The sequence below is a fragment of the Lolium rigidum genome, chromosome 3 (assembly GCF_022539505.1).
Source record: "Lolium rigidum isolate FL_2022 chromosome 3, APGP_CSIRO_Lrig_0.1, whole genome shotgun sequence".
Lineage (NCBI taxonomy): Eukaryota > Viridiplantae > Streptophyta > Magnoliopsida > Poales > Poaceae > Lolium > Lolium rigidum.
In genome coordinates this window covers 341,605,875-341,618,809 of record NC_061510.1, presented here as the reverse complement: position 1 = coordinate 341,618,809, position 12,935 = coordinate 341,605,875, and the positions used below count along the sequence as shown (strand labels likewise).

Genomic DNA, 12,935 nt, shown 5'->3' with positions numbered 1-12,935 from the left:
CGTGCACTTGGGAATGGTGAAAACCAAAATACTCCTACTGTACAACATTACGAGATATGTATCGGAACTTTATCTAGATATGAATGCATTTTCTCTATTTATAATTAGTTTACATTTTAGGTTTAATTAAAATTATAAATTTTGACTAAATATTTAGGAAAAAAATCAACATCCACAATGCTAAAAATATAGTAGAGTATTAGAACCTTCCTCCTCCAATATCGACTCCCATGTGTTTTGAAAATTAGTTAAATATATCCCGGGTTCGAGTATACTATGTGTTCTATGCTAGAACACGTGTCGACGTATCAAGAAAAGTTACCAATTGCTTGTAAGTCAACTTCAAGGCTACTTGCATTGGATTCTTATGTAACGACGAGTGGAGGCGGCTGATTCTTTGGTACTAATCATTTGTCTGGTTACAATTTGGTTTGTCTTTGCCTTATTTGATACTTCATTGTATTTATAATTGTTGCACGAACTTGAATCTCCAACAAACAATATGTGGTTGAATGATGTAGAGGATGGGCCCTTTTTTAAAAGACATGTATATGTTCTCACTAAAAAATACTCATCATTTGGGCCTCTTTCGTACACAAGGTTATGAAAAACGTAAAAACAAAAACAACACATGTATATGATAGTATTGCATCTTTGTCGAAAAAATACTATAGTATTGTGTAGAGGATTGTGAAAACACATGAATTTGCGATACTTATTATTGATAAACAAGAGTAGGGAAACTAAAGGATCCTAAAAGATGTAACCACATCAAGGTGAAAACAAATACACCGATAAAATTGGGTCATTATTATGCAACTTATAGTGCTTCAAAGATTTTTTTTTACATAATTTTGTAGTCTTTTATCGCGTAGAATTTTTTCCTGGATCCCTTATTTTTGGTTCAAAGGCGAGAATCCACCAAAATTTATGACAACTATGACTCAAACTCTACCCAAATTTCTTATGTTTCTCCTTTATTACAACCACACAACTTTCGTTACTGGTTAGTATCATGTTTTTTATTCTTGTAAAATTTCACATGGCATTCTATTTATGAGTTTTTAGTATTTCTTTCTTGTTATTTGTGCATAGAATTGTTTTGTTTTTCTTTGAAACCTAAACCAAACGAAGATTTGTGCCATTTGTCCTATGGTTTATTTTGAAATTAAATGGAGTAATAATATTACTCCTTCTGACGCATAACACTTGAAACGAGTAAATAGAAACACTAAAATTTATCTAGATACATTCCATTCACAGGGAAAAGCAGTATGGATCCTGAAAATGAGAGATAGCACCAGATGAGAATCAGATGCCATACCTCCATATCTCCTTAGATTATTTTTTCTTTCGTATCTGCGTTTTTGGCTGAAAAGATTTGGAGAGTGGACACGTAGCGGTGGGATACGCCGTGCGTCAGCGTTCGCGAAAGTACTGCAGACAAATCGCTCTCTCGAGTCAACCGCAGAGATCTAAACAATGGCGAAACCAATCGGATCGGAGTACACACACCCGAGCTAGCTCCCGCCGGCTCTCACCTTAACTTCCAATCAACAAATCAACCCATCTCCTCTCCTCCCTTGCAAGCTAAGCTAAAAGCCCCATCCGGCACCACCACCAACCACCACCACCCGCAATGGCGAAGACGCAACCCCGCACCCCGGCGGCCGAGCCGCTGCTCCCCTCCGCCTACCCCTCGCCGTACCTCGACCACCGCCACCCGCCGCCCGACGCCGACCTGTCCTCCTACGTCCTCCTCGTCCCCATCCGCCGCCGCCTGCGCCGCGGCTGCCGCTGCAGCTGCCTCGCCCCCATCCTCGCCGCCCTCACCCTCCTCGCCCTCGCCGTCCTCCTCTGGCCCGCCGACCCCGACGTCAGCGTGGCGCGCCTCAGCCTCGCGCACGTCTCCGTCGTCGCGCGCCCCGCCGTCGCCGTCAACATCTCCGCCGCGCTCAAGGTCCGCGTGCGCAACCCGGCCCTCTTCGCGCTCGACTACGCCCGCCTCGACGTCGACGTCGCCTACCGCGGGAAGGCGCTCGGCACCGTCACCTCGGGGGGAGGCAGCGTCAGCGCCCGCGCCGTCTCCTACGTCGACGCCGACCTCGACCTCAACGGGATCCGCGTCGTCGAGGACGCCATCTACCTGCTCGAGGACCTCGCGCGCGGGTCCATACCCTTCGACACCGTCGTGCAGGTCGAGGGAAACCTACACTTCTTCTTCTTCACCGTCCCCGTCAAGGTAAGTGCCGCTGCTGCAGGAACCAACCCTAATTGCCGATTGATTGATTATGTAGTCGATTGCATATACCCTGATTGTAGTTTTTGTTGTCATCGCCGCAATGTGCTTTCTCCTTCACATTGGAATTAGTTCTATCTAATCGTTAATAAGAGTATTATGCTGAAGCAATTTAGGATATTGTTGTCCCGGACAATGGGTTGGGCCATTGTCTATCTGATTCAGTTTCTTCATGCATCTAATGCCTAATGCACCTTCGAATCAAACAGAATTCAGGCCAGTTCACAGAATATTTAATATGCAAAACATTTTACAACACCTTTCAGCTCTGTATCAAGATAACTTTCACTAGCCAAACAATTTTTGGTTAGAGCTTTCGTTTTGGGATTAGGGTTAAAAAATAAAAATACAGTTAGGGAATAAGTTTACATAGTCACGATTCCGTAAACGGTAACAGTCTGTTATGTTGTGTGAACAACAGTGACAGCATTTGACCAGTTACCTCTGGCATCTTATTCGTCTTTATAAAGTATATATATTACAAAATGATATGTTTCTTTTTTGCTTTTATTTATGAATCCACAACAGTACAATACAGTAGTACTTGTCGATTGGTGAATGCGTGCATTGTGAATTCGATTACGACCTGTATCTATAGATCGGTGTAATTGTCGTATCGTGCTTTGTCCTACACAATGGAATTATGTCTGTCCAATCGTGCAGAGTATAACGCTGAGGCAATTTACAGACAAAGGGTTGGACAATTGTCCATCTAATTCAGTTTTTGTTATGCATCTAATGTCTAATGCCTAATGCACCTTCGAAGAATACAGAATTTTGGCCAGTGAAATACAAATTGTATGTGTAAAACAGATTTCAATATCTAAGGGAAAAACTGGAAACAGCTTTACAACACCTTATAACTTTCACCAGCCAAACATTTGTTGGTTAGCCCTTTTGTTTTGGGTTTAGGGCTATCATACAGTTAGCAGAAATATGCTCTAACTTCGGTAGTCATGATTCAGTAAACAGTCCAGTGTATTATCTTATCTTTGTTGTTATGATTTTTTACTGGTTACATCTTGTATCTTTTTCAGATTTCTGTAATTAGCATACACTCGCGTTCATGCGTTTTAAATGAATTCTGCTCCAGAGCCTTGATCATGCATCATGCATTTTAAATAAAATCTAACTAGCATACGCGGTCAAATACGTCACCATCTCTTCATCACTTAACCGATACAGTACCATGAGTCAGGCTTATGGAATGGACAAAATGTACCAAACTCATTTCCTACTCAGGGGAATTTTCGCGGCCACCGAGTCTCTGGGTTCATTCTGGCCAGCAAAGGCTATCATTGCCCTGCAACAATGACTGCCTCCTTGTTACTACTTGGCTACCAATAGGAAAAACATTCTCAATGTGAATAAGTGGCACCTGGATGGAAAAGTTGAGCAATTCCATATTTGTGAAAGAGAGACACAAAACAGTGGAGATGAACTAGACATTGAAATGTAGATGAAATATGACAGCTAGTTTTGAAGTAAAACACAGATATTGCCCACCCCTAAAAATAACCAGTTTTAGACTTTTAGGGTCCTCAGCACTTATTGCCTGGCAGCAACTGGCCGGCTACCAACAAAATTTTCCTTGGCTTCCACAACCTTACATTGCCATTTTCACTATCCTAATTTCCATACATATACTGTTGTAGACAAAGAAGCCTCAGTTCAGCATCTACCCATCTTATGCTGTGGCACTGTTGGCAGTCCGCTGCTTGCAAACGTTTGCAGCCACTTCTCCTTGTTAATGTACATAGATAGTAATTTGCTGCTTGTGAAAGAAATCCGTAAAATGTGTTGGTAGCATTGGTTAGAAGCAACCGGGCCCTAGTTATCCAAATTAAGAGTAAAGTACCTGCATTTCTTATTTGATTAAGTATGGACTAACTCCCAAAGTTTCTCAAATCATGTCCTAATCAAACATAGTCTGAATTGAGTCTTGCCCTTGTATATTTTCCACATAGTTATGAGTTATTACTGGATGAGTTGTCTTGGCACCAAATAGTCATTTCCTCTCTCCCCCCTCCAAAACCTGGTGTAGGCTTGGGGTTAAGGTTTTTAAAAGCCATATAATATCTTGTACAATGGATAGTTATTTTGCAGACGAGATGATGAACATTTCAAACAGTGCAAAGTTCTGCAGCAAAACCTCCATCACAACCAAGCTGGTTCCACAAAGCTTGTGACTTAAGCAATCATCTTTCAAACAATGCCTTCTTAGTTTCTCATGTTAAAGACAATGGGCATGATATTTTATATTTGCATCGTTGCAAAGCAGGACTCTTTAATGCTTTGGTAATAGGCCAATAGTGTTAGGAACTTTCTTGAAATGATATTGGTTATTTATTGTGGTGTTTTGTAACTGTTTTGAATTTATGGATGTTATTTTCTTTCAAATTCGTGTCTTATGCATTATCGAGTTATGTTTGGTCCATTGATTTATTTGATCTTTGTTGAGATCTTCTACTAGTCCTCCAATCTTCTTAATCTTTGTTTCCCTAGTGCATCATTATTCCATACATGGCTACAACACGTAACAAGAGCCACGGTGCCTCAGGCCCTGACTGTTCCCTGATTCGAAGAAAATGACATAACTGATATGCCTGCTTGATGTTTCCTTTTGGCATGAATATAGCATTTTACCTCATGTACTCCCTCCGTTCATCAATATAAGATGTTTTAGCTACTTTTAAACTAGACTAGATACACACTAAAGTGGATGAACATACACACTAAAAATAGACTATATACAAACTTATAAGTGGGTGAACCAAAGAAGATGCTCCAACATCTTACATTTCCAAACAGAGGGAGTAGTACAGAACCATGTAATAGTAGTTTTTCGTTCCAGATACTAGAAAGGCTTTGGTACAAGATGAAAAACCGCCTAAGAAAAAATTATATTACTGACGCAGCAGTTGGTTAATGGCTTCCTTGCCCTTGTATGGTTGTTGCAGGGGAAAATAACTTGCGAGGTTCATGTGAATCCACAGAATCAGACCATAGTATACCAGGACTGCTACCCAAAGGTAAAGAACTGTGAACTCATTTTACCCTCTGGAAATTGATTGCATTCTTTCCAGAATCTGACCTGCTCATATTTTCTGTCAGTGAGCCGCTGATGGCATCGAGCTACCTTTGCGTGTGAATGTTTCAAACCTCGCTTGGAGTGCTGTTGGTTGATGTAAGCTTAATCCACTGGCTATGGATGTGCACGCAATGAACAATTTGTCTTGTACACTATACCTACCGATAGATGGGCCGTTTGTAAATTTGTTGGCTTGCCCAAATACCTTAGTTAAAACCCATGCTAATATCAATGAGTTCCGTTACAGCAAGAGTTAACAGTGTTCTATATTGGCATTTTCGATGCTGGTTGTCTTGTTGCGTTCACGGGAACCGGGATCTTCTGGCATGGATAGGCCATGGCGCATCCGTATGAGCTGTCGGTAGGCTCTTTCAAACAGGGACGTTCGTCCTGGCCATTTGTCTGGTTGTTTACATCGTTTGGATGCTAACTCATGTACTACCTCGGAGAATATGCATACGGAAGGTTTACACATGCAGACAGTTTACATACTATCACCATTATCGCTTCAGTGCCGAAGTGTTATAGCAAGGAATTCAGAAAATCTAATCTGGTACCTCATGGAGAAAAGAACCAACCGTCAGCCCAATGCACAGGCTGGTTGGGAATTCCTCGTGAAGCAACGTTGGAAGGTTTTCTTGACGTACCAAGGTTTTCTTGACGTACGGACACCACGCATCGCCGCCTAATAGTAAAGAAGATTATCGCTTCAGTGCCGAAGTGTTAAAAGCATCTACATCGGCGGCCCCATAGCATCTTGGAGTGGTATCGAAAATAGGCTCACGCCAGCACACCCTTAAAAAGCGTCGGCGCATTTTCGAGTCCAATAAAAGTGCCGGCAATCCGTGCCAGCCCCTTCGCAAAGGGCGTGCTGGCGTCTCACGCAGCGAATTATTTTAAACGTGGGAGCCACCTGTCAGCCACACATCCCGAAATTATACATGCTTTCCATCGAAACACCTTCCCCTCCGCCGCTCCATCTCTCATTCAGACTCCAACGCGAAAAGCCCTCGCCGCCGCCATGCCGCCGAAGAAAAAGGCTCCAGTGAAGGCAGCGAAGACGTCGGTGAAGCCGCGCACCGTGGCGCCGAAGGAGAAGCCGCCGACCATGTCGCAGGAGGTGAGGAGAAACGCTGTTGCGCCATGGTGACGGCCGACCGCAGAAGGCGCCGCATCGCCGCTGAGGCGTACAAAGCCGAAGCCACGAAAACGGCGACTGCCGCCGATGTGTGCCTCAGCTTGGGCGGCGATCAGCCCGAAGGGCGGCGCTCGCCCTCGTCGCCTGGTACTTCGCGGAGGGGTCGTCGCTCTCGCAGATGCGTCTATTTGGCATGGAAGCCCAAATTGTTTTTGCAACCGGACTATGACGGTGATTCGGTTGGCTCAAACTTCATATCCGAAAACCTATTCAAATATGGTGGCAGTATGTTGGCCCAAATTTCATATTCAAAAACCTAGTCGAATTTATATGCATGTTTTATGGGTTTTTGTTTAAATGATCTATCGGGGCCGTCGGTTTGGGGAGCACCGGTGTGGAAGCAGCATCCCCAAATGAAGGATGCTATGTCGGCGTCTCGCATACGGCTGTGCCGGCTCCTATTTAGGGAGCGTCGGTGGAGAAGGAATTCAGAAAATCTAATCTGATACCTCATGGAGAAAAGAACAACTCATCATTCAGCTTATACTCTAATTTTACATCACGACGGTACTAATGACTAATCTAAAACTAATAGTATATCATTACTATGCTACACTCCTACTACAGTATTTGGCTAGCTTACCACAAACGAGGAGAAAACACCAGAAACACTTATTTGGCCGCAGTCGTGTTCGACGACGTTCCCGGCGGCGCTGGCAGGCCGCCGTCGAGGCAGGTCCGGCACCGGCGCTCCACCCACCCTTCGACGTCGCGGTCCGCGCTCGGCGCCACGTGCCTCCCGCCGCACGCCCGCGCGAGGACGCCGGCGAGCGCCGCGGCGAGCACGATGGCCGCGATGATCACCACCAGCGTCTCGACCGACCTCCCCGTAGACCGCGCCGCCGGGGCCGAGGCCTGGTGGTGCGCGTACGAGGCGGCGGCCTCCTGCAGCGACCTCCTCACCGCCGGCAGCCCGACGCACGGCACGGTCTCCATCGCCAGCTCGCCACGAGCTGCCGCTCAGTCCGCCGCAAGCTCGGTCCCCTCGCGGCCTCCGCTACTTATAATAAGCGAACGCGGCCAGCAGTGCGCAGGCAGGCCATGCCATGCACGCGGCGGACAAAAGAGCGGTCAAGGCGAAAGGGTTGTCTTTGTCATGGTCTTTTGGTAGCTCTGCGCGATTGCGACACTTGCTAGCTCGTTCTGCAGCTACGCACGCCGCGACCGAGCAGAGCCACGCCACTGCTGCGGTGCCTGCGTTTAGGTGACCGTTGCTCGCTTCGCTTGCACATACAGACGTACGAGGAGCATACGATGAAATTTGAAACGATGTGGCGTCGCGTCTCTTTCTCCCTCCCTCGCGCCTCGGAAATTGGCTCACGTTTTGAAATCGGGGGCCGAGGGAGAGAGGTGGTATGTGTCACACGACTCGCACCGTCGTGGCATGACGGACGACGGAGACGGGCATGCGGGTACGCCGTCGCTTCAGAGCTATGATACCAGCTGCTACTCCTCGTCCTCGTCTCGTCGTCGATGCAGACACGCAGGGGGACCCGACCCTCTTTGTCTTTTTTTTTTATAACACATTGTCGTCTCGTCGCTGCGCCTGCGCAGGGCAACGGGTTCTTGCTTGTTGGGTTAGGCCCGTGGGCTGTGCGGCGTTACTCTCTCCCCCGCTAGGCAGCAAATACGGCGGTCCCGTGCGAGGCAGGCCCATTTCCTTCGCTGCTTCATTTTCCTTTCCTCCAGAAAGGGACACAGCCTCTCAAAAAAAAAAAAACAAATAGTAGAGAGCACGCTCCCGTGTAACCTGGCTGATAAAATGTTAATATATTACTAACTTCGGTTCATAAATAATTATTCAAAAATAGATACATCTAAAAAGTGTAGATATATCTATTTTTTGAACAATTGTTTTGAACCGGAGGGAGTAGCATTATCTTGTACGATAGTTGTTTATGAAAAAAAAAAGTTTTACAACTACTTTATTATTGCTTGAAGTTGTCTCGATAAAAAATGTTTGCATGTTCCTAAATTACAGGGTGATGAAACTAGGCCCTATTTGGATAGTACAATTTTTTCACAGGTTCTTTTGTGGAACTCTAATTCTTATGCTTTCTTCTTGTGGATTGCCGTTTGATCACAGTGATAGTGCTATCATAATGAATATGAACTGGTATCCTAAACATCCACTCAAAACCCTTTTAAAGACTCAACCACATAAGACAGACACTTTTTTCTAGAACACGTGTGCATTATTTCAGGAGTAAGCTAAAAACAAGTGTGCTCGAGTCGCTTAGCAGTTGAACCACTTGAGGACGCGCGGTCCGGCTTAATGATTGCCGATAATTCATTCCGGGAATAAAACTGATAAACCCTTGTGTTTGATACTACCTTCATCCTAAGGTTTAAGGTTTATATTTCTTTGGAAAAGTCAAAGCAATTAAAGTTTGACTAAATTTTCAGAATAATCTATCAACAAATACGATATTTTGAAGATAGCACATGAAAATATATTTTAGTATTTATCTAATTATATTAATTTTGTAGTTTACGTTTTAATGATTTTTGATAAAAATTTGGTCAAACTTGATATAATTTGACTTTTCGAAAAAAATAGATCTTAAACCTTAGGAGGGAGTTAGTATTGCAATTTTGCTTATATCGAGGAATCTTGGGTACACAAGAAAGTTCCATTCTTTTATGGAGATGGCAGTGGTCGATCCCCGAAAGCTAGTGATCTTGCATGCGCTGCGAAGGCGGTTCCAATAATCGGTGCCAAAATTGCATTTGCGTCCCACAGGTTACACCTACTAGTTCTAAGACTGATTGTTAAAAAAAATTACTAGTTCTAAGACTGAGACACCAATGCTCTTATTAATTAGAGGCGCCGCGTGCTTTTTGGATCACACTCGGGCACCTCAGCCACAATAGAAGTACTTATCATGCATGTCACGTAGGTAAAAACTTATGTGGCACATTAATTAATAAGGAGAGAGGTGAAACTAGTATCATACTAGGTAGATACCGTATCATAGCACGTAAGCTAGAAATTTTAGTGGTAAACACATCATATACACATATTTGCATCGAGATTCTACAAAATATTAAATCTGATAAAACTATAATAATAATTTATGATACTATGCATTGTAGGTGTTGCATCAGAAATTATTATCATATGTATAATACTAGTCCATGATACTTTCATTGCGACTAGTGTAAACATAGACACCAATCCGAACTCAAGAGAATAGATGGCACTTCCGTGCTGGTCTCTAGGTATTGGGTGCAGGATTGTCTCGCCTGCGCTCCTCACCATGTAGGATTTGTTGGGTGGGGCTATCATGGTGGTGAGAGAAATCACGTGTTGTCGTTTTCAATGTCCGCATGGAGAAGTTGGGTCGTCGTCTTCAATGAACGCGTCGGTTCCTCAAGAGGGCGCCCTATCCGCCGCCACGAAGCACTGACATCATTGTCATTCGCGAGCTATATATATGCGTCGTGTGGCTCTTCTTCGCGACGAATTTCCTTCGCTCAAAGAAGGAGAAGGCGTGGCGGGAACTCGAGCTAGAGTTTCGTGCGTTGTACTGCGCGCCAGTTGACCGTGAAGACATGCTAGGTCAGACAGCGCTCGTGAGCTACTCCTTCAACATCGTGCGTCTCGTTGGTTGGTGACCGGTTCGTGGAGTAGTTGTCATCGACGAACTGTGTCAATGCTATCGATCTCAAGGAGGGGCTAATGCGCCAGTGCCAGCTTCGGTGACGCCGCAGAAAGAAAGACGATAGCTTCGACGGGTCGTTGGGCTCCGAGTAGGACAACGGCGATGGACAACATGGACTACAACGCCTTCTGTAGGTAGATTCTAGGTTTTTCTTTTTAGGTCTTGGGTTTAATTTTGGCAAGTTGTTTACAACTTCGAACACTCCCAACTTCAATGTCCTTTTAAATTTATGATTATTTTAAGTTTATATATGGTGCTCCGTATTTAAGGTGCGCCCATGAAGATGCAAATGCGTGTTGCCTGTAGGGTACTGTGTTTGATGATTTATCTTGTAGCCCGGGTGCCGGTGTTTCCAAAGCGTTGTGTCGACGTATACAACGTGCAGTGCACTACTTGGAGGGCCACGTACCGACTTAGTTACGTCCCGCCGCCTGGCACCCGCGACACGTCACAGGAGAGGATGGAGGATGGCTGTTCCGCGACGTATCATTTATTTTTGCCACGTAGGATCTGACAGTCGGTCCCAGCTGTTAGAAACTGGATTAAGACCTGCAAATTAGAAAATCAGTGCTCCGCGTTGCAGACATGCCCCAATAGTGGTAGTTATGTGACAAAACGAACACTTTTGGTAGTTCCGTGACACGACTGCCTCAATTGTGGTAGTTTTTTGTCATTTACTCTATGTTTGATGATTTTCTTGTAGCCCGGGTGGTAGTGTTTCCAATGCTTTGTGTCGATGTAAACAACGTGCACTGCACTACTTGGAGAGCCACGTAGTACTTCACGGGAGCGGAGGTGCTCCCCGAGACCGGAGCTGCCACCTCGCCACGAGACAGCGCCGCACCGCGCCAAACCCCGCGCGCGCTCTTGGGTCTCTCCGGCAGGTAGCCTACTAGCTTGCTGACGCTGCACCGCTCGCGTCATCGCGCGCCCGCTCAACCTACCGTCGCGAGCCGGGCCACGTACCGTGCGGTCCCCGGCGACGCGTGGCCCGCGGTCCGCTGCGCCGTCCCTGTCGTGGCGTTGCGTTTTATTTACCACGCCCGCCAGCACGCACGCGCAATGACGATGCCCGCCCAGGGGAAAGATGAAAAAGAAAGCAAAGAAAGGTGGTGGCCGCGGTGTACGTCCGTAGATCCGGCCCGGCCGGGGGGATCGCATCATCACGAGCGATCGACGAGCCGACGAGTGATTACTGCTCGCCCTACCTCTTTCGGCGGTTTACGCGTTACCCATAAACGGCCTGTTCCTTCGGAGCGCTAGGAACGAGCCAGCCACCCACACAACACGACAAACGTCCAATGATAATTTTTTTTCCTTTTCGAGGGAATGCCATTTGGCTTGCTGATCAAAGACACTTAGATCGTTTCTCAAAAAAAGAAAATAAAAAACAAAGCTAACTAAGGGGGGTCACCATCCTAAATACAAGAAAAAAAAACTAAAAAAGCAAAACTTTGCAAGTTTCAGATTGGCCTCCCTCCCTGTGCCGGCACTCAAAATAAGCCTTACTAAACCCCGATGCCATAATGTTGCAACCGTGGAAGATCGCAACAATCTACCATCTCGCGCTGATTCCGTCACCAAGGATCACAAATCGGTTGCAGCCAAGATGTTGAGCTAGAAATCCTTCTCGAACTGCATATGCTTCGGTTGTCGCTGCATCCGCAACAAACGGGAGTTCTTCAGTTCGAGTTGCAACGAATCTACCTCGAAGTCACACACGACAACTACAACACTTCCACGTCCTTCATCGGTGCTATAAGAAGCGTCGGCATTGATATTTACCTCCCTTCAAGGTCGACAAGTCCAGGCTTCGGGTTTTCTCTAGATGGGATTCTTATGTGCTCACCAATAGTCGGTAACCAGTGCTCCAATGGACATGGCTGATTGCTGAACATTTCCGTCATGAACATGTTGTCGACGCTTCCACCAGATATACCATGCCCCTGTTAGAATATCTCCGGTAGGCCTACTCCCCCAAGAGGATCGCGTGGCTCTGTCCAAGTTGATAACTCCATCTATAACCGACTAAACACCCAATCTTTCCTAAATTTTCTTTGCACGAAAGCAAATAAATATAGTATGCATAATACCTTCACAACCTACTAGGCACACTGGGCATCCGCTGTTTGTTTCTTAGCCAAAATTCCCAAGCACGGAATATATAAGCCCATAAAGTGCCCTCCATCCAAAAAAATTTGACATTTGAAGGTATATTCAGTTTCCACAACTTATTCCACACCAACAGATTTGAGATCTGCCCACTCCCAGGGCCCTTCTCTCATGTCTACCAAACCTATAATCTCACTCAGCGTGGTAGGTTGGTCGTACCGTGAAAATACCATTACTTATATGATACCAGGCTACAAAATCATCCATGCCAGCAGTGCAATAGGGACCTCCATGGTTCGATTAACATCCACCTCCCAAAAGAGACTCCGGAGTAATTCTATATCCCAAATTCCAGTTATTGGATCAGTAAGATCGGAAACTTTAGTAATCACAATATTACCTCATGGGGTGGCCAATTTACCTGTAGGTCTTGTGGGAATCCAAGTGTCCTCCCAAGTATTAACTTGTGTACCATCGGCAATACGCCATATATATGCACCCCTTTTAAATGTTTCCATGCCCGCCATGACACTTTGCTAGGTAAAAGAGCTTCCGGGCTTCAGTTGTTGC

At 45.5% G+C, this 12,935-nt stretch overlaps 2 protein-coding genes across 2 annotated transcripts; one reads left to right on the top strand and one right to left on the bottom strand.

The window, feature by feature from the left end:
* Window positions 1-1,392: 1,392 nt before the first annotated feature.
* On the top strand, window positions 1,393-5,610 carry LOC124703956. Its single transcript, XM_047236191.1, has 3 exons — window positions 1,393-2,242; window positions 5,260-5,331; window positions 5,414-5,610. Exons 1-3 carry the CDS (start codon window positions 1,640-1,642, stop codon window positions 5,414-5,416), a joined length of 678 nt encoding a protein of 225 aa, XP_047092147.1. The 5' UTR covers window positions 1,393-1,639; the 3' UTR covers window positions 5,417-5,610.
* A 1,590-nt stretch (window positions 5,611-7,200) lies between these two features.
* Window positions 7,201-7,524, bottom strand: LOC124700822. Its single transcript, XM_047232890.1, has one exon. It carries the CDS (start codon window positions 7,522-7,524, stop codon window positions 7,201-7,203), a length of 324 nt encoding a protein of 107 aa, XP_047088846.1.
* Window positions 7,525-12,935: the final 5,411 nt, after the last annotated feature.